Source organism: Prosopis cineraria, unplaced genomic scaffold (assembly GCF_029017545.1).
Source record: "Prosopis cineraria cultivar Desert tree isolate PC_DT_omini unplaced genomic scaffold, ASM2901754v1 PC12, whole genome shotgun sequence".
Taxonomy (NCBI): Eukaryota; Viridiplantae; Streptophyta; class Magnoliopsida; order Fabales; family Fabaceae; genus Prosopis; species Prosopis cineraria.
In genome coordinates, this window is record NW_026555343.1 from 38,749,613 (window position 1) to 38,771,941 (window position 22,329).

The 22,329-nt window shown below is 32.6% G+C and overlaps 2 protein-coding genes and 1 pseudogene across 2 annotated transcripts; 2 read left to right on the forward strand and 1 right to left on the reverse strand.

Annotated features, from left to right (window-relative positions):
• Positions 1-2,558: 2,558 nt before the first annotated feature.
• Positions 2,559-2,906, forward strand: LOC129289338 (uncharacterized). Its single transcript, XM_054926098.1, has one exon. It carries the CDS (start codon positions 2,559-2,561, stop codon positions 2,904-2,906), a length of 348 nt encoding a protein of 115 aa, XP_054782073.1.
• A 4,194-nt stretch (positions 2,907-7,100) lies between these two features.
• Positions 7,101-10,176, reverse strand: LOC129287666 (uncharacterized). The gene is made up of 11 exons (XM_054923887.1): positions 10,060-10,176; positions 9,771-9,980; positions 9,473-9,682; positions 9,061-9,399; positions 8,682-8,987; positions 8,315-8,604; positions 8,033-8,224; positions 7,846-7,956; positions 7,664-7,754; positions 7,482-7,580; positions 7,101-7,383 (listed from the first exon to the last, which is right to left on the reverse strand). The coding sequence occupies exons 4-11, from the start codon at positions 9,193-9,195 to the stop codon at positions 7,264-7,266; spliced, it is 1,344 nt and encodes a 447-aa protein (XP_054779862.1). The 5' UTR covers positions 9,196-9,399; positions 9,473-9,682; positions 9,771-9,980; positions 10,060-10,176; the 3' UTR covers positions 7,101-7,263.
• Positions 10,177-18,851: 8,675 nt separating this feature from the next.
• Positions 18,852-22,131, forward strand: LOC129288896 (beta-fructofuranosidase, cell wall isozyme-like; annotated as a pseudogene).
• Positions 22,132-22,329: the final 198 nt, after the last annotated feature.

Consider the following 22,329-nt stretch of genomic DNA (forward strand, 5'->3'; position numbering starts at 1 on the left):
ATAATTTATTTAAAGGTTTAGATATTTGTTGGGAGAAGGGATTTCAAAAAATCAAAATTTGCACTGATTGTATTGAGGCAATTAACCATATTGCAAGGGAGGTTGCCCAACGTAACAATAACCATTTAAGGACATTATTATTTGAACTTTTTTTTGGGGTCAGATATTGTAAATAAAAAAAATATTTTCATTCTTTCTCTCTGTATATAGATATAAAAACATGTGAGCAGATGTAGGCAATTTGACCTAAATACTACAATTTTTTATTTATTTACCCATATACTATACTTTCAAAAGTATTTTGGGAGAATAACAATTAAGAATCTTCTAAGAATATTAATCTCAATTATGGATCATGAAATTTTAAAATCTCAGTTAAGGATCATGATCCTTAATTGTGATAAAAAAGTATAATTTGTGAGGTGGGATTTATTAACACAACTTGAGAATTCATTAATCCAATTTAAAAAAATTACTAACATATATTGTAAAAATATGAAACCCCACTTGGAAATAGAATGTTTAACAAAAAATACCAATTGAAATTTCACTAACTAAACTTGAAAATTTTTTTAACGTATATTGTAAAAAAATGAAATCTCACTTGAGAATCAATTGTTTAATAAAAAGTGACTTGTTTAAATTGATATTTTTTATTAAACAATCGATTCCCAAGTGGAGTTTCATGTTTTCACAATATACATTAAAAATTTTTTCAAGTCGAGTTAGTGAATTCTCAAGTGGCGCTTTTTGTTAAACAATTAATTTTTAAGTGGAGTTTCATATTTTCACAATATACATTAGTAATTTTTTTAAGTTGGGTTAATAAATTTTCAAGTCGCGTTAGTGAATCTCACCTCACAAATTATATTTTTTTATCACAATTAAGGACCATGATTCTTAACTGAAATTTTAAAATTTCATGTTCTATAATTAAGATTAATATTCTTAGAAGGTCCTTAATTATTGTTCTCTCAAGTATTTTTATAGATGTTACAAATTTGAGACTTGGTTTATATTAGACTGACATCCAAATTTTTTTAAATATAAAAGTACAGAACTTGACCTCAATCAAATTGAGTTCTATATTCATAATAAAAAAAAAAGGTTTATGCTTAACCCTACAAGCTCGCCACCCCAATTCTCAAGTACTGCTCCCCCAATCCCTACTTCCTCTCTCCCTCCTTGTGTGCGTGAGTCATATATATTGATGTATGTTATAAAATATGTGGAGGTGTGGTTTTTTATATAGAATAATATATTAAATTTATAATTACAATTATATATATATATATATATATTTTAAAAATATGAAATACCTTAAAGAGGATATAACATTTAAGATGAAAATCTTTGTATATAATAATAACACACAAATATATGGCTTCGTCTTCAGTGTGTAGAAAATGATTGATTCAAAAAAAAAACTAGATTGTACATATTTAATTTAAGTAATTCAATTTAATTTTAAAATTTTTATAATATTTATAAATTGATTATCTAAAAAGTCTAGATTTAATATTAATTTTTTAATAATTTTAAAAAATTTCAATTTAATGAGTACTTCTTAATGTGGATTGTTTAGGGTTAATTTGGATAATTAATTTCAATTTATAAATTTGGATTGTTTAGGTGTAATGTGAATAATTAATTTATAAAAATTATTAAAAATTTTAATTTTAAATTGAATTATCCAAATTAAATTTTTATTGTTAAATTTAAATAGTCAATTTATAAATATTAAATTTTTATTGTTCAATTTAAATAGTCAATTTATAAATATTATAAAAAAATTAAAATTCAATTGAATTACTCAAATTAAATATATAAGATCCAATTTTTTTTTTTTTTTTTTGGTTTTTGAATCAGCCAGTTCCTACACACCAAAGACAAACCCATATATTTGTGTGTTATTATTATATAAAAATATTTTCATCTTAAATGTTATATCTTCTTTAAGGTATTTCATATTTTTTGTATATATATAATTATAAATTTAATATATTATTTATATTATATATAACAAACACCCACTTATATATTAAATGAAGAAAAAAAACCACACCGCCACATATTATATATAACACACCAATGTATATGAGTCATGCACACAAGAAGGAAGAGAGGAAGTAGGAATTGGGATGACAAGCTATCTTGCAAGGCTAGGTATAGACTTTTTTTTTAATTATTAGTGTAAAACTTAGTTTTATTGAGGCTAAGTTCAATGACAAGACTAGAAAAAAAAAATATGGCAAGCAGCGATTTAAGAACAAAGGGGATACTATGATAAAAGAGTGACTGCTTTAAGATAACTTAGTTTCAAATGAGACAAGCTTAAGATGGGATTATGTAAAGGATATTGTGGATACTCCAGATGATTGATGGGAGAACAAGATATTGGTATGATGTTGTTATGTGAGGCTATGCATTTATTTTATTTATTTATGTATTCTATAATATTATTGGTAATGTATATACAGGAAAATCCATTGTATGAAAAATTTAGAAATAAAGGATTGCCTTTTGCCAACGAATTAATTAAATTGTTCAAAGATACCATGACTAATGAACTTAGAGCATGGGCACCTTCAAGTGGAGTCTTGCCTAATATTTATAATAAGAATGAAGATGAAGATGAAGATGTATATTGCCCAGGTATGGCAAATGAGGGTATTGATTTAGAAGAAGGTTTAGGAGATAGCAATGATATTTTAGGAACTACTATTAGAGTAAGCGGTGAATTCAATGAAGTAGTTCTAAATACTTCTCAAGGAACCTTAAGTGAGGTAGTTGTAAGAGGAAGAGGGGTGAAAGCAGTAGTAGTAAGAAAAGAAAAAGGAACCACATACAAGTCAAATAGTAGATGTAATGAGTATGATAGCTCAAACAACAAGGAAGAATCTTAAAAGGCTAAGAAAACATCAATTTCTTAAGTCATGTCTCTAGTCAAACAAATGAAGGAAGTTGGAGCTGACAAAAATTGGCTTTCATAATACATGTCACTCTTCATGTCCTGAGAGGCAAGGGTGATGTTTTTGACTATGAAGGATACCATTGTTGATAAATATGACCTGTTTATTTTAAACTTTCACTTTACACAATTATTAAATTGATAAATTAAATCCTATAATCAAAATCTTAAATCATAATGCCATCAATTAATGAATACTTATCAAAACATAGATAACTCAAATGTAGGTTCCACTAAAGTGGATACATCTAGGTTATTTTGGTGAGACAAGCATGAATAATGGCGCTACTCATAGAGATTCATTATTATTTAACTTAATTAGATTATCAAATGGTTTTGGATCATAAGGCATTAGGTGAGATTGAACATGTTGGATTATATGATGATTAAATTCCATAAAGATATAACAGTTACATATGATGTAATTGGTAAAAAAGTTACTTACCCAAATAACTTAATTTTTAAATGTTCTACCAAAGTGGATTTAAATTTAAGTAAAATATGGGTCTTAATCCACTAATAAAATTTGAGAATTGTTAACTTTAGTGGGGGATATAAAATTAACTTTGTATATTTTATTGTAGAATTATGTCAACTAGTAACACTGCTATATTATCACTGTGATCAGTCCTTGAAAAGGACAAACTCAATGGGATAAACTTTCTTGACTGGTTTAGGAACTTGAGAATTGTTCTCAAGCAGCAAAAATTAAAATTTTAAAATTCCTATCCCCATGTAGACCGAATGAACTCATTTAAGTCAAGGTGTAAAGAAGAATTACCATTTTATCATGCTTCACATGCGTTCTCTTCAAGAGTCTAGATCTTAAGAGCTGGCAATGTAGATCTGCTCCCTCTTTTGGCATCCACATGAACAACTCTCTAACTCAAACAGCGTACTAGCACTCTCAATGTCTGTTCATTTTTAAACATTAGTTTTCTTTTTAGCGTGCTAGCATCTTATAGTCTTTTAAATGCCTACGATTTTGATTTATATCTCTATAATTAATCAAAGTCATACTAGTCTTGTTTCATCTATGATCCTTCATAGATGACCGACTAAGGACATTTAGAACAATCACTATAGTTTATCCAAGGATACAATTATCATAATAAATATACAATTGATATGATAATAAAAAAAATTCATTACATAACAAAATATATATATTACAATGATTGGCCCTAAGGCACAATTTTTAACAAGAGTGATTGTGTTGGAGTGGTTGAGATGTGAGTGTTATAAAAATGATTGATTTTGAGGGGTTTTAGAACTAATTATGAACATATTATCTTACTTAAAAATTAGTTTGACATATTTGTATTACATTGTTGAATTTGACTTATGTATCTCTTTAAACTATTTACGTATGCTTTTTATCTATGCTGTTGAATTATTTTAATGTTGTAGAAAAGTTATTGATATTTGCATAGTTAAATTATTTAGATATATTTATAATTAAAATTAATTGCACATGTTATTTATGTGTTTGGCTATAGGTAGGAAGGAGTATAGAAGAGTCATATAAAAAAAAGGTTAAAAAGAGCTTAAAAAATTAGTGCCTTGATTAGGTTGTATGTAGTAAATATGTAGAAATAGTAAATATATAGATCATTTGTAGGTGAATGAAATCAGAGAAGGACACCCAATTTGTTGCTATGAAATTTTTAGAACGAAACCACATATGTTTCATCAATTATGCAGTTAATTGGTATGGCATAGATTGAAGGATACTAGACGAATGAGAGTTCAAGAAATGGTTACAGTATTTTTTAAATATAATTGGACATGGGTTGGGAAATAGGGTGGCACAAGAAATATTTCAACACCTAGGAGAGACTATTCATAGACATTTTTATGAAGTTTTAATGGTTTGCTCTGAACTTGCAATAGAATATATTAAATCACATGACAGGTCCCAACTAGTGAAAAATCAAAATATATTAGAAGAAAAGGAATTCTAATACAAAATATAATGGTTGTGTGTGATTGGGACGTGTACTTTACTTTTGTCTTGGCTAGATAGGAGGGTACTGTACATGATGCTCGCATTTTTGAACGTGCTTTGATAACTCAGTCAATGAACTTTCCATATTTGCCTTCAGGTATATTTATTAGTTTAATTTATTTATGTTGGACTTTTCAACTTACAAACATTGATAATAATATCTTTTTTACAAAGTGGATATTATTTGTGAATGCCGACAATCCAATACTAAATGGATATCTTGGTTCTTATAGATAGAAATGCTACCATTTTTCTAATTTTAGAATATCAACTAGATTTGCAAATCGTAATGAGGTCTTTAATTATTTTTATTTAAGTTTACGGTGCACAATAGAAAGAACATTTAGAGTTTGGAAGAATAAGTTTGTAATTTTACACAATATGCCTAGCTTCGACTATGAAATATAAGTTCACATCTAATTTTGATTTTGATTTTATGTGTTATGAAAGGGAAGATCAAATAGAGCATGATGATGAGGAAGATCATCATGTTGATAAATGTTCATCCTTACCATCATCAATAACATCTTCATTAGATATGACTTATATATAGAGATTAAATGGTGTATTGTCATCTTCATTAGTTATTATAAAATTGACGTTTAATATTTAAAAATTATATCTTTTTTTTTTATTAAATTTATTTGAACTTAGATTTATTGACTCATTTATTTACGTAAATTAAAATGTTAATATTAGTATAATTTAAATTTCTATAATTAATCAGATATATAAGTTAAATAATATATTTTAGTTCTTAAATAAAGTTTAACAAATTTAATAATATTAGATACAAATTTATCAATAATTTAATTTTAAAAAGAAATGTCCCTTATGGTAATTTTCATAAATAAAATTGATTCTAATTAAATTATTCAAATATTTTTAATTCTATTAAAAATAATTTTAAAAAAAATAGTATCCAAACAGATTGTATTATAATATAATTAATTATAATTAAAATTAATCATGTTAATAAATTATTTTTATAATTAATTATATTCAACTGAAATCCAAACAGGCTCTTATTTGTAGAAAAAATATAGATATGGAGGAAGACAAGACACCAAATACTCGACTTAGCTCTAAGGTTGAGCAACGGGCAGGATGAGCCCTAAGGGTGTAGAAGACATAATCAATTATAATCAAAATTAATCATATTAATCAATTATATTCAACTAAAATCCAAATGTGCTCTTACTTATAGAAGAAATATAGATCTAAAGAGTGTAGAAGACAAGACATCAAATATATGAATTAGCTCTAGGGTTGAGCAATGGGTGGGACGAGCCTTAAGGGTGTAGAAAAGAGAGAACAAATTTACAGTTTACATAAAAGACAAAGAAATGGGTTATTTAAAAAAGAAAAAAAGAAATGGGTGCAGGGAAGCAACTCAAGGTTCAAATCTGCTACATATAAGATAAAGAAATGGGTGTAGAAAGCTTGAGCACGATTCATATCTGCAAGTTTACTTTATAGGTCTTAACTTTGGATCTAGAGTGAAAGGAGAAGGAGATCAAGATGCAATGGGGGAGGCAGATGAGTCATGAGCAAGGCTGAGCTTTAATCTTCAACTCCAAATAAATCATGATGCCTACAACAAAGATTGAGCGAGTTCACTACCATAGAAAATACCCATACTTGACGCTTATTTTTTCCAATACTTGACGGTTTTTAACCGTCAAGTAAGGGTGCGACATATATTAAAGAAACAATACTTGACGGTTAAAAACCGTCAAGTATTAATCTTATACTTGACGATTATTTGAAAACAACCATCAAGTATATGAAGTAAATATGCACTTCCCAGCATAAATACTTGACGCTTGTTTTGGCATAAATACTTGACGCTTGTTTTGAAACAAGCGTCAAGTATTTATGGCCAATGTTCTTTTGGCCATAAATACTTGACGCTTGTTTCCTTATAACCGTCAAGTATTTACAAATACTTGACGCTTGTTTTGAAACAAGCGTCAAGTATTTTGATACTTGACGGTTATTTTGAAATAACCGTCAAGTATTAATGACATAATTTTTTTTATATGGTAGCTGCTTTTAAAGCAGCCCCCTGCATAAAGATACAGATAAAGATAAAAAACAGCCAGCCAGCAACGAAAATAATGCAATATAATGAATGTTTGTAATAGTATCTCCTATCTAATTAACATAAAAATTCCTATACATTTAACCTTAAAATCTAAACTTATTTGCAAACTAATGTTTCAAAATTAAGTGGCCTATCCCATAAAAATTGGCCCAAAAATGTGTATATAAATGTAACTAACTATTGTACCGGCCTAACTACTGTTGCTACCCACATATTGAAAACACATTGGGCCACCTCTTCAAGGACCTCTTCTACATGTGCAGTCGTATAACGAACGCAATAGACGTCCTCGAAGTACTGTAAGCAAATAGTTACAACAATTTCAAGTTAATAGGTAGCTAATTAAAATTGTTTAAAATTTATAATTGAAGTGTAATTAAATTTTATATATATACCTTGTTAGATAATGTGGTAGGGGCATGAGTGATAATGTCCTTCATGAACTTCATCAAGCAATAACCACAGTCATTGCTCTGATCTGGCTGGAATGGACACTATAAAAAAACACATATCAATGAAATTGCAAAATATAATGAGACAATTTCTTGATTAAAAACTTGACCAATTAAATGAATACCTTAACAGTGACCCATTTCTCTGAAGATTCGAATGCCCTCATCTTAGGGGACACAGTCATGTCGGTCGCAGTGCGATACAACACCACAGCTCTAAGAAGGAATTATGGAATGAATGTGAGAAATATATATGAATGAAAACTAAAATTAAAAAGAAATAACAAGTAAAAAAAATCTAACTTACTCATTAAAAAGTACCACCATATCTTCCCTGTTGCTTGGCTCTCCATTAAGGGGATCGAGATACCATATTTTTGGAGCAACGGGATTAACCACAATAAGCATCCAGTGTCCCCTAACAAAAACAGCACATGTTACCAAACAAATAAATATAAAAAAATATTTACTCGTAACAAATATTAACAACTCACCCTTGGCAGTAAGGAGCGAGAAATAAAGTATCCTTCGCTGCTCCCCTTTCTCGAAATTGATCCGAAAGCATTCTTGCTTGATTTTCAAGGGCTTCCTTTGTAATATTATTGTGGGGAGAGACATCATGAGGATTAACCAGCTTGATCTTTGACTCGAGGCCACCAGGAACCACGAATGAGGTATAAAGGTGACTTGGGTGAAAAAATATACAAGTTAATATGCTTGCATACTCACACACATAAATAATTCAAGAAATTAACTAATAAATGTTGAAGAATTACCTCATGTAGAAAGTCATCAAACTAGTGCTCGCCATATCGTGCTTGAGGATTTCATTCAAAATTTCATCCCGAACGACTTCAAATGATGCTCTACCAAATAGCCCATCGTCAAAATTAATGATATCCCCTATCGGCTCTTGACGAATCATCCTCGTAGCCGAAGCATAGGTCTCAAGAGAGTCACGGAATTTGTTTTCTACAACAGGCATAGGCACTGCATGTTGCGAAACCGTGACTGACTCTTTAGTATGGCCCGACACCTTATCCTTCAATTTGCTTTTCCCCCTTGGCTATACAATGAAAAAGTTAGACATATATATATATATATATATTAAAGATTTTAAATAATTATATAAATCATATATACCTTTTTCTTTGGTGGCAAGGGGTCCTTTGGCGGCTTTGGGTCCTTTGTCGGCTTTGGTGTACCAACCATAACAAGGTGGCTGGGCCATGCAACGAAGCTCCCCAACGCATCTCCTACCGTCTGCATCTCATCGGTAGGATAAGGTAATGGATACTTGGGGTCGATTGCAACAAGCAAGGAAACCCTAATGCAATCGGGCGGGAGGGGAAGGTTATGGATTGTGTCCCCGGCAATGTTATACACGCGTCCCGTTGCAACTACTTTGCGTGACGGATTGTCTGCTAAACAGTTGCAGTCATTCTCGCCCTAAATAAATGAAGAATGTTAGTTGTTTAGATAAAAAATTAGTTGAGCAAATTTAAAAGAGAAAATGCATTACCTCGGGTATTTTGTCTGAAGGGACTGTGCAGCTATCTTTTCCGCTGGGGCTAACGTCACCCAAAAGCCTCCCAGGGATCTGGCCCTTCAATAGCATGTCAATTAACTTTGCTTGGGCTTCTAGCTGTTGCTTCATAACAGCTTGCTCTTCTCTCAACTCTTGGACCTCGGATGAAGAAGCCGATGTTCGCTTCTTAATCTTGCCAAAGTATTGCTTCTTTGTGACACCGAAGCCAACACCCCTAACACGACCAGGGTGGTCAGGGGTCCCCAACGCTCTAGCTAAGATATCCTCATGCTCAGGAAGCTTGCCCTGTGATACTTCTTGAGAGAGGGAATCCTGTGAAAAGTAGAGCTAATTAGTATGCCTTTTAATAATCATTTATTAATTGATAGATAAGAATAACACTTACAATTTTTTCAGCAACCTCTTTCACACGAGGGTTGTCAATCACTCCATCTTTATTTGTTCGTGCCAATGCCCAGAGTCTTTGGCGGGATATAGTAACATCCGATCCCTCGGCCTCAACTTCTTTCTGCTCCACGCCTGCATACCCTAACCTCCCTGCTCTGTAAGGGTATTCATTCTTGGCCACTCTCTTCTTATTTTGGGCGCTCAGTTCCTTTAATCAATAACAAAAATATCCTGTTAGTACACATAGATATATTCAATAAAAGGCACTAAAATTTAAATTTTAGAAACATAAATACCTTAAATTCCTTCTCGCGCCGAGAGACAACAAAAGCATCCCAATCTTCTTGCTTTACTAAAGGCTGTAATAGGGGAGGAACTTGGGCTACAAATTCAGCATCAGGGTCTTTCAAATATTTTTGTGTAATAAAATGTCTGAAAGACCGTAATGCCCTCCCAGCCTTTTGAAGGACAAAATCCTTCTTGCTCTCGTCTATTTCAAATCCTGACTGTAAAATAAAATAAATATGTTAGGTGCATCAATTTATAATATTATAATAGAATATAACTTAGTCAAATGCAACTTACAGATACAGTCTCCCAAACAATGTCCTTCGTGGCTTGATCAACTTTGCGCCAAGATTTCTGCGTGATAGGTACAGTTGTCTTTGCCACAACCCCAATATAACTTATAAACTTTGCAGATTTGATGGCTTGGCCTTTCTTGTTCCACTGCACTGATATTTTTTTCCCTGCTGCTCTTGTTTTTGTGACTTCTTCCATTATTGTTAGGCCTCGCTGGATATTGTAATATTCCTGTTCCAATTTTTTTTGTGACAACGGAGCATCAGTACAAGTTGTAGCGGGATCTGATGGAGGGATTTCAGTGGACTCAGAATCTGAAGCCATTTACCTGTAACACAATAAAATTCCAAAATTAATCAACCATGATTAATTCAAAAAATTAATCAACCATGATTAATTCAAATATAATCGACTATATTAATTCAAACATGAAACAAAAATGGCATAATTAATTCAAAGGTTACATGTTCAAGTTGCTCTTTTTCGTTTCCTTGACTTGGGTTTTTTACTTCCCCCTCCTTGAAATATTTTCTTCTTATGCTGAAATAATTTACCCCTCTTTGAAATCCAAATGCCTTCATTGTGATCATTTCTCATGTATAGAGCTTCATCAACAGTGTCGTTACTTTGATTTGATGTCCCTTCGAATGGGTCATCTTCAATTGCTACATTTTCATTTATTTTTTCATGTAACATAAGAATAGACCACCCCTTATTAGCAGGGTCAGGGACATAAAACACTTGTTTGGCTTGTTGCGCTAAAATAAAAGGCTCATCCTTATACCCTTCCTTGTTTAAATTGACTTGTACAAAGCCAAATTGGTAATCAAATTTCAAGCCATTTTTTCGATCAATCCACTTGCACCCAAAGACTGGAACTCGAAAGGATATGTAATCTAAATCCCATATATGCTCAATTACACCAAAGTATGACATGTTTGCATAGATAGGATTTTTATCCTTAGTGCTGGAAATATGCATGGAATGAGCTACAAGAGTTACACCACTATTTTGCATTGTGCTCCTATCATCTTGCTCCCTTGTATAAAATGTGTATCCGTTGACAAGGTAAGCAGTGTAAGAAATGGCCTGTCTGCTTGGACCGTTAGCTAACCATCTCAATTTGTTAGAAACTGAATTGGAATCAACATTTAACTTTTGAAGAATGTGCTCCTTAAACCATCTTGTAAAAGTTTTGTTGTGTTCCCTAGCATACCAAATTTCTGATTTATTGAGATTGTCCCTCCTAAGTTCAGCCATATGCTTGTCTACATACTCTTCAACCTCTTCAGTGTTGTGCAACACATATAAGTGGGCTTGCTCCCACTGTACACTTGACATAGTAATGACTTTGTTTCCCATGATCCCTTCTCCACTTATTCTACCCATATGTCGAGACTTTGGAAGCCCAACATAGCTAATATGACTCAGGTACTCAGTACAAAAGTCAACAGCCTCTTCACAAATATACCGTTCAACAATACAACCCTCCGGTCGACTTCAATTTTTCACATAGCCTTTCAAAATCTTCATATAGCGCTCAATAGGATACATCCATCTTAAATAAGCAGGCCCGCACATTTGAACCTCCCTAACCAAGTGAACAGTTAGGTGGATCATAATATCAAAGAATGCCGGTGGAAAATACATCTCAAGCTCACACAGTGTTAATACAATTCGAGCTTGCAACCTTGGCAACTTATGTGGGTTAATCACTTTACTGCAAATGGACTTAAAAAACAAACATAACTTAGTGATCGTCCCTCGTACTTTAAGGGGTAAAATTGCACGTATAGCAACTGGAATGAAATCCTCCATTAAAACATGGAAATGTGAGACTTTAAGCCCTTCAACTTCAAATCTTTCATTGATACAATATTTTTTATATTTGAAGAGTAACCCTCAGGAACTTTAACTACATTAAGGAACTCACAAAATGCAGTTTTCTCTTTCTTAGATAGCGTATAAGCTGCCGGAGGGAGAAAGGTACGGTTCTCCTTATCTTGGGGTGCTAATTCTTCTCTTATTCCTAAAGAGACCATGTCCAACCTTGCTTTTATGCCATCTTTTGTTTTTCCTGACACTTGGAGTAAAGTCCCAATAAGACTCTCACAGACATTTTTTTCAATATGCATGACATCAAGAAAATGCCGAACATCCAAGGTGGTCCAATAAGGGAGTTCAAAGAAAATAGATCTCTTCTTCCATCCAGTTGTCCCAAGGTGCCTTGCAAATGGTTTGCCAAATTCAATATCCAAATCCTTAATCTTCTCAAACAACTCATCACCAGTTAACGGCAAAGGTGCGTTACCTTCTTCTGGATTTCCATTGAACGCTTTTCTCAACCGCCGATAATGATGTTCTTGGTGTAAAAACCTACGGTGGCTGAGGTAAACATTCTTCATCCCATATTGAAGCCTTATAGAATGTGTTCCCTCTTCACAAATAGGGCATCTAAGTTGCCCTTTAATGCTATACCCTGACAGATTGCCATAAGCAGGAAAGTCATTGATTGTACCGAAGAGCATAGCTCTTAAATTAAATCTTTCTTCTCTATACCCATCATATACCTCTATACCTGACTCCCACATGATCTTCAAGTCATCAATTAGAGGAGCCAAATATATGTCTATGTCATTCCCAGGTTGCTTGGGTCCCGCAATTAGCATGGACAACATCATATACTTGCGCTTCATACAAAGCCATGGAGGAAGGTTATAAATCACTAAAATGACTGGCCAAGTGCTGTGGCTACTACTTTGAATCCCATGAGGATTCATCCCATCGGTAGACAATGCAAGGCGTAGATTCCTACTCTCTTCCCCAAATTCAGGGTACTCATAATCAATCTTTCTCTATTGTGGAGAATCAGTAGGATGACGAAGCATGCCATCTTTTATCCTTTCATCCGCATGCCATGTTAAGTTTTTCGCAATTTCTGCTCTGCTATACATGTGTCTTAATCTAGGCACGATTAGAAAATACCATAGTGCCTTCACGGGACTTGATCCGTTCTGCTTGTAGCGTGAGGCATTACACTTCGGACACTCGGTTAACGACGCATATTCATTCCGAAATAAAAGGCAATCATTAGGGCACGAGTGTATCTTTTCATAACTCATGCTAATTGATCGCAATACTTGTTTTGCGTCATATGTTCGACAAGGAAGCTCATTTTTCTTAGGAAGTAATTCTACTTTCAAATACCCAAGCAACTCAGTAAAGCTTGCATCACTCCATCCATGTTTTGCCTTCATGTTGTACAATTTTAACACTGCTGACAACTTTAATGCACTACAACCAGCATACAACGGTGTCTCCGCATCACTTTTCAACTTCTCAAACATTTCTGGATAATCCTCGAGGTCCTCTTCAACTGCTTTGGCCATCTATTCAAGACAATCTTCCTCAAGTGTGCATGTGTCAAAATCATCAGGAGATGATGCACAGCTTTCACTATGCTTCTGGCTACAACCAATATCATCTCTTGTCTCTCCATGCATTATCCAACACTTGTAACTTTGATCCATCCCATTAATCACGAGGTGTTCTTCACAAGTATCTGGACTAACCCGCTTCACAAGACCACACTTTAAACATGGGCAAACAATCCTAGTAGGATCCTCCGCATGCTTAACTACAAGCTTAACAAAATTTGCCACCCCATCCCAATATTCCTTGGATAGACGATTGACAGACATCCATTCCTTATCCATAATTCCTAGAAAGATTAAGAGGGAAATATGATTAGTGACTTTGACTACTCTAGATAGTGGGAGAATTAGATACAAAGATCAATTAGTCAATAAGTCACTAACCACATGTTTGCACATTTCCTCTTTAATCTTGTTTAAAACTAATAATTATATTTTAATGCTAGCCATTGAAATAATTTCAACAGCATAATAACTTAAAAAAGAGAGTTTCCCGGGCCTTATCCCCTCTTCCTATTAATCTAAATGACAACAGCAACAACATCCACAATAACAAACACATAAAGTTATATTCAAGAATAATTTAAAAAAAATTGATAGTATATATAACGGCTTAAAATGAGTATTACCAGGTCTTTATGCCTTTAAAAAAATCAAGTTATCCATAATGAGACTATATATGATCCAACAACAATAATAACAACATTAATAAGAAACTCAATTTTAATTAAAATCATATTAAACCACATCAAACACTATATAAATATCAATTTAAAATATCAAAAATATTAAAAACAAGGTAATTAGGTGGTATACTATTTTCATATCCTTAATGAATCTCCTCATATCAACAAAAAAATTGGATGATCCCTTAATTCAATAATTAAGTACCCAAAAACTCAAAACTTCAAACACTCACTGAGAAGAACAATAATGCAGATCAAAATAAATAACACAAAAATTATTTATTATGTATGAAAATCAAAATCAACAACCCATACATTCAAAATGAAGATTAATGTTTGGGAAAGCAAGAACCTACCTCAACAAGAAGAGAGAACACCGACTGTGTAGAAAAACAGAGACGAGAGTCTGATGCAGAGTGATAGAGACCGAGAATCCTAACGAACGAGTGCTCATGAGACTTATGGAGGCCGAGAATCAAAAACCCCTCAAGAATCGAGACTGAAAACGTGTTTTTTGGTAGTTAGAGTGACGAAAAATGGGTTTCAATGGCTCTGGGTTTGTTTCTGAAGACGAAGGATTTGCAGAAATGGAAAGCGAAAAAGAAATCTGAAGGGAATTTAAATGACAATACTTGACGGTTATTTCATAATAACCGTCAAGTATTACATATTTGACGCTTGTTTTAAAACAACCGTCAAGTATATGGCAGACAAACTTGACGGTTATTTCAAAACAAGCGTCAAGTATGTGAAAAAATTTAATTTTTTTTCTACTATTAATTTGATGTTTGTTTATTGAAGACCGACGTGTAAATTTTTGCTTTATATGACGGTTATTTATAAAAAACGTCAAATATATATACTTGACGGTTATCTTTAAATAACCGTCAAGTATTTACTTAAATATTTGACGCTTGTTTCGTAGAAACCGTCAAGTATTCTCCGCCTTTTTTATTTGTCATTTTTTTTAAATAAATGTTAATTATAGGGCGTCAATTATACATCTTTCTGTATTAGTGGTTGAGCGGCAAACTTGAGCTATTGAGCAAATGAGAGGCTGAATGCGATTTGCTAAAGAGATGAATAAGGGAGGGAAGGGATTGATTGACTTTTTTTTTCTGGGGGCAAAGGTATTGGCATTAAGTAGCGCTTGGGAAGGTTTTTTTTTTTTTTTTTTTTCCTTTTTTAAATATGCATGGGTGAACCTTTATACAAGCTGAGACAGGTAGCTTAAGGGGTAACCCCTATAGCTCATCCTGCTTGTTTAAATAAAGCACGAGCTGGCCCATAAAGTTAGCTAGCCCATTTTTTTTGGCCTGATTGTTTTGACCGAGTATAAACAAGTTTGGTGGTATATAGGTTGTCTGCTCACCCTTACTTAGCTTCTTTAATGGATAAAGAAGAATAATGATTAGTGGAGTAAAACATCGAACGGAGCTATATATTTGAAAAGATGAGATGCAGTTCTATTAAGACACGAAGAGATACTGTTGATCGGACCTTTAATGATGACATGGCGAGTTGCACAGACGACTAAGGACAGCACAATAGGTTGATGATCGACTAACAATTGCGATGTGATTTGATGAGGTGATCGGGGGCAAGGGTGAGGAGTCTTGGTTTTAGAGCTGTCAAAAAAGTGAGTCTAATAATGGGTTTTTCACAAGGTACAGCTATAAATTCATATTTATTTGTTGCTAAATGGATCATAGACTTATTTCTTTTTTATTTGGGAGTCTTAAATACATTTATAATTTTGAGCTTCATGTTACTCACCCCAAGATACATGTTAGATTCAAGGCATCCCAATTCGGGCTTTTCTTGAATGAATCTCATAATTTGCTATTTCACCAGCTCTCTTCAAATATTCTATCTTATCTCGATTCACGGGGAGATAAAGAAACAGAGAAAATGGATCACTTGTGTGTCACCCCTCAAAGGAACATGAAAAATAATATATTTTTTTATATTGTTTTAAATTCTAGAGTTTTTAACTAAAAAAAAGAGACTAGAATTCAAAAAAGGAAATAGAATTCTTTAATTCATTCTAATCCTTTAATCTAATTATCTAATTAATTTAATGTAAAAATAGTAAAAATAGAAATGCAATTCATCATTAAATTGAATACACAATCCCTGAATCACATATTCTTATTTTTCAAATAGAAAAATAAAAAAAGAAAATTCTTCTGTGATTTGAACTTATCTAATTTAAAATCTCTCCATTCTAAAATAAAAAGAAATAAAAGAAATCAAACTCTCATGCAATATCTTAATTCAATTCTAAGTAATGATCAAGAATTTCAATTTCATTCTATATCTAGACATATCAAAATTTTAGCAACAATTTATTTTATAGATATTTAGCTATTTGGCTATGGATATTTAGATATATGGATTGGAATTAATGAAAAACCACTATAAATAAAGAAAAAATTACCATCCCTTTTCAAGTGTGGATTAAGGGTAGTTTGTTTTTTTACTTCACAAAAAGGCATGTTGGAACCTCTGTGTATATATATGCAAATAAAAAAATAGACTCATAGCGAATATCTTTCTGATATATAGGAAGGATATTAACTAAATTCTAGAAGCTACAAAAAAAAAAATCTTGAGTAGGGATTTTCACGACATTTGAAATTGATATGTACATATTTTTATTTTTTTAAAAAAAAAATTAAAGACCTTTCAGAGTGCTTTTAAGAAGAAGTGGTCCCTTAAACCAACCATAGAGGAGTGCTTATTTAAAATTGCTTTATTATCGCTACAGTTTTTTCTTTATATTTTTTAGCAGTTGTAAGGGAGCATTTATGTAGAAAGCGCTCCACTATGTTATTTTTTTTTTTTTTTAATTTAAATTTGCCCTAGGCCTCTTGGAGTGCTTCAAAGAAAGTGCTTTGATACAAAAAGCACTCCAATAGGTTATTTTTTTTATTTTAATTGATTTTCTCTTCAACCTATAGGATATTGCTTTGAAAAAAAGCGCTTCAATATATGCTTATTTTTTTAGTTATGTTTAATAGCTACAGTTTAGAGCGCTTTGTCTAATAAGCACTCATGAAGGCTCACTTTTTCAGAGTGCTTATACAAAAACAATGCTCCGGAATGTTTCACATGCATTTTTATGAGCGTTTTTTTTAATAAATGCTTTGGAATGGGCATTCCTAAGACTTTTTTGTAGTAATGTTTATTATTTTGGAATAAGAATGAAATTTTTATATTTCGTCACACATAATTTTTTAGATTTTATTTATTCATTTCTATTATATATCAAAACATGCCCTTAAATGATTTGAAGTTTAGTAAACATGAATGTTAGGGATAACGACATTTAGGCTCTCGCAAACAAATTTATCATAATAAGAATTCATCAATTTTGCATTAGATATTGTCTTATAAAAATATGTATATATTGTTATTAAACGCTAAACCTTGACTTGTTAAATTTTTAAGAAAATCCTAACAAAAAATACAAGTTAAGATTTAGCTTTTAATAATAACATATATGTATTTTTACAAGACAATATCCAATACAAAAATGATGGGTTTTTATTATAATAAATTCCTTGAAAGAGCCTTAAATGTCATTCTTTCATGTTTATTTCTAATGAATAGTAAATCATATTGGAAAGACTTAAAAGAATTGTAATTATGTATCCATATAGATATAGAGAGAGAAGGGGGGGGGGGAGAAGTTTATAGTAATAAGCCAGTCAAATGATATTATGATGAACATGCACATTTCTCCTCAAATTATACGATAATAAAAATGGGTCTACTTGCAAAATATTTCAAAGAACTCAAAATCACTGATAAATTTGGAGTAGTTTGAAAACGGTCTCAGTTTGTTATTTGCTTTCGCGTAGTTTTTCCTTTTGTTGTCTCAGTTCGTAATAAAAAAAGATCGTGCTGCTTCATCCCCCTAGTTTAAGAGTTCAAACTTCCAAAGTTTTGGCGAGTAGACCCACAAAAATTTGGTTTTTTAATGATCAGTCTTTTAACGCCAATATTCCATACAAAAAGTTTATTATTAACTACGTCCAAAATCACAACAATTATTTTCAAATAATGAATGAGAATACTCCTTGTATTAAAAAATGTAAGGTATTTTTAGGTTTTTAAGGTATAATCATTGTATTTTTTTTTAAAAAGTGCTTCTATTAATAATAACTTTGTATTTATTATAAGGTATTTAATAAGGATAAATATAAAAAGATAGAGTTAGTTTAAAATTAATCACTTTATTGAGAGATAAAATTTAATTAAAAATATTTTATATTTTTTAATGGAGTGGGTAACTTTTAAAATCATGACATTCGTGGAACCAAATAAGGTATGACTATGGTAATTATCAATAATAGACGTGAAAGAAACGATACTCATAGTCACAGTAATGCTTGTTGCCCAAAAGTTAGTTATAATATTAATAATGCTTGGAAATAAACACCACCTTTCTCTTTCTCTACTGGTCTGCATCGCACGTCTTTGAATTTTCTCATTGGAAGTTTTAATTCCATTGGAAATTTTCTCTTTCTCTTTCTCATTGAATTTTCTTTCTTTTATATATGCAAATTCAAGGCCAGCATATGAGCACACACTCCTTTACATAAATTGATTTCATATATATATATATATATATATAGATATTACAAGCTTCCATTATTGATCTCACAAATATCAGATTAAAAGGCAGCATGGCGATACTATCTCCAGTTTGGGTTTTGGTTATTATCTTGTATGTTATTCTGCTTCTTCTTCATGTTGAAGCTTCCTCAAATCAACCTTACAGAACTGCTTATCATTTTCAACCTCCCAGTGGTTGGATGAACGGTACGTACAACTCATGTCAAATGATCTCACTTTCCCTCTCTGCTGATATTTGAATAATTAATTCATGATCTCAAACTTTCTTCTTTTCTTGTTTTGTTATCTGACATGTCATACGCTGAATTGGATTCCTCTCGGCCGTGTTTGGGGTTGCAGATCCCCATGGTTAGTTACACACCCACTCACTCTCTCTCTCTCTCTCTCTCTCTCTCTCTCTCTCACACACACTACTATAACGTTAAAATTGATTGATGCTTCGAATGAAATAATGATTCACTTAATATTGCTGAACTGAAATATGTCCTATAATATTGCAGGACCAATGAGATACATGGGAGTATATCATCTATTCTACCAGTCAAATCTGTGGGGGCATGTTGTGTGGGGCCACTCAGTATCTGATGATCTTGTGAACTGGACCCCACTGGATTCTGCGATCGTCCCGTCTGAGCCATTCGATACTAATGGCTGCTGGTCAGGATCAAGCACAAAGCTTTCTGGGGGCAAACCAGTTATTCTCTACACCGGAATTGATTCATCCTCTCGTCAAGTTCAAAACTTGGCCTACCCCACCAACTTATCCGACCCATTTCTCAGAGAATGGATCAAATCACCCAAAAATGCAATCATAGAACCCAGAATTTCCGACAACCTCGATGCTGGTTCTTTCAGAGACCCCACCACTGCTTGGTTTGGCAAAGATGGGTATTGGAGAGTTCTCATTGGAAGCCAGAATCAACCTATTTTGTACAGAAGCAAAGACTTCTTGGATTGGATTAAAGCCAATGGGACACTATTTTTTGCAGAAGGATCTGGAATGTGGGAGTGTCCTGATTTCTTCCCTGTGTTGATTGAGAATTCATCTGGCGTTGATGTGTCTGTGAATGGTCCTCATGTTAGGCATGTGCTTAAGGCTAGCTTGAGTGACAAGCAGAATGATTACTATATGATTGGAAGTTATGATGGTGATGATGTCTTTGTCCCTGATAGTAAAATTAAAAACGCTTCAAGATATGACTATGGAAAATTCTATGCATCTAAGTCCTTTTTTGATGATGGGAATAACAGAAGGGTCTTGTTCGCTTGGATTAAGGAATCCTCTAGCTTGCAGGAAGATCTCAAGAAAGATTGGTCTGGAATTCAGGTAATTTGGTGTGGTAGTTAAATTTGATGAAACCATAGGAAATGAGCAGAATAATTTAGTTTTAATGGCTGATTCTTCTGGTAACTTGTTTGTGTATATTCTGAAGATGTACACGAGACTTGATTAACTGGGTCTTGGTTCATATATGTACATGTTTTTGCAGGCAATTCCAAGGCGTATATGGCTTCAAAAATCTGGGAAACAAATGGTGCAATGGCCAGTGGTGGAGATAGAAAAGCTACGTGGAAACTTAGTCAATTTGTCTCCCAAAAGTACTTAAGGGAGGGGAAAAGCTTCAAGTTAATAATGTCACGGCATCACAGGTAATTAAGTTCTACATGTTAATAGTATTGCTCAAATAAAACAACTGTAGACTCAGAAGTAAGGTTTCACTATAGCAACTGAAACTTGGGTGATAGTAATGTATTCATGCACAGTGAAGAAGTGACAAAAATAATGTCAAGACCAATTTTTCTTTTTATGCCTGTCCTTTTTTTTCAACACTCAATGAAATTGTTGAATGGAAGCTTTTGGTTAACAATACATCCAAAAACTTGATTGTTGATGGAACAAATGGGTGTCATGCAATCTATATAACTTACTTCACTTGGTGGAACAGGGCTTATTGTTACTGTTGTTTTTATATATACTCATCTCCTTTCTTCTATCTTTTTGCGAGTGCACTGTGTATGATCATTTTTGTAACTCTGAAGGATCCAGATTAGTAGCCCACTAACAATCTAGCCACAAATGTCACATTTTATATTTTCATATGACTAATCACATGTTTTTCCCTTTTCATTGCAGGCTGATGTTGAGATTTCATTTGGAGTGCGAGAGTTTGGGAAGGTTGAAGTATTGAATGAATGGAAGGACCCCCGAATTCTCTGCAGTGAAAAGGGTGCAACTGTAACAGGTGGCCTTGGGCCCTTTGGTCTGCTTGTCTTTGCTTCAAATGACTTGAAGGAGTACACTGCCGTGTTCTTTAGAATATTCAAATATCAAAACCAAATTGTGGTTCTCATGTGCAGTGACCAAAGCAGGTTTTTTTTTTTTTTTTGGGCCATTATACCCTTTCTGTTCAACGTTTTCTCATCACCAAACTTTGGAAGTTTGAGATAAAAATGCAAAATTTTTGTAGGTCTTCCTTAAATAAAAATAATGATCTGACCTCTTATGGCACATTTGTGGATGTGGACCCTCTTCAGGAGAAGCTGTCACTGAGAAGCTTGGTAATGTTTCAAATGTGAAAGTCATAGCATGCCAACACCTCCATAATGCAAACATGGAAATATGTATTTCTGTTCTTGATTCTAAAATATAACAACCAAGCATAACATAGTACTTCCCTGCTTGTACCTTTCTATAAAATTAGATTATGAATCAATGTTTTGCAGAGTTTAAGGCGAGTTGTACTGTTCATGATTTATGAATAATGCGGCTTCTTGTATATTTTGTCATGTATTCATATTGATAATGGTATCATTATGAGTATATATAGCTTCATACTAATGCATGGGGATATCCTTTTGACAGATTGATCACTCTGTAGTGGAGAGTTTTGGGGGAGAAGGAAGAGCTTGCATCACAGCCAGAGTTTATCCTACTTTGGCAATTGATGATAAAGCAAACCTCTATGCTTTCAATAATGGTTCTGTGGATGTGAATATCACAAAGTTGAGTGCCTGGAGCATGAAGAGAGCATATATCAATGGAAACTAAGAAGAATAATGTGGGGAAATGGATTGTGTGCGAAGCAAAAGAGAGAAAAGCTCACCAATACAAACTATGAAAGCATATTTTCACTAGCCAATGATTTGATGTAATTTTTTGTCTGATGTATAGATAAGACTCTTTTAAACTCTAGCAGAGGATAATTACTATATAGGAGTTGGCGAATCTTGAAAAGAAATCTTGAATTATTTTCGTCAGAGTCTTCAAATCTTAATTTCCTAAATAACAATTAAGATTTAATTTGTTGTGATTTTTTTTTCCAAAATAAAAATTATTGAAGTAAAAAATAATAAAAATGTAGATTATTCAAGTTTTATCTAAGATGGCATAATGAAATGTGTATCCTGAAATGAGATCCATAAGAAGAGTCTTCTATTAATTTTTCCTTGCATGAATATGCTAGAACTAGGAGATTAGCAAAATCAGAGTGTAGTGACTTACTTCACAG

What these genes read in the sequence shown, in the direction of transcription:
- LOC129289338 (XM_054926098.1), top strand. Translation starts at nt 2,559, where the DNA reads ATGACTAATGAACTTAGAGCATGGGCACCTTCAAGTGGAGTCTTGCCT.
- LOC129287666 (XM_054923887.1), bottom strand. Translation starts at nt 9,195, where the DNA reads ATGAAGCAACAGCTAGAAGCCCAAGCAAAGTTAATTGACATGCTATTG. An exon ending in CCTTGCCACCAAAGAAAAAG is followed by an intron (nt 8,605 to 8,681) that starts GTATATATGATT and finishes TTCATTGTATAG; the next exon opens with CCAAGGGGGAAAAGCAAATT. An exon ending in CTACCACATTATCTAACAAG is followed by an intron (nt 7,384 to 7,481) that starts GTATATATATAA and finishes ATTTGCTTACAG; the next exon opens with TACTTCGAGGACGTCTATTG.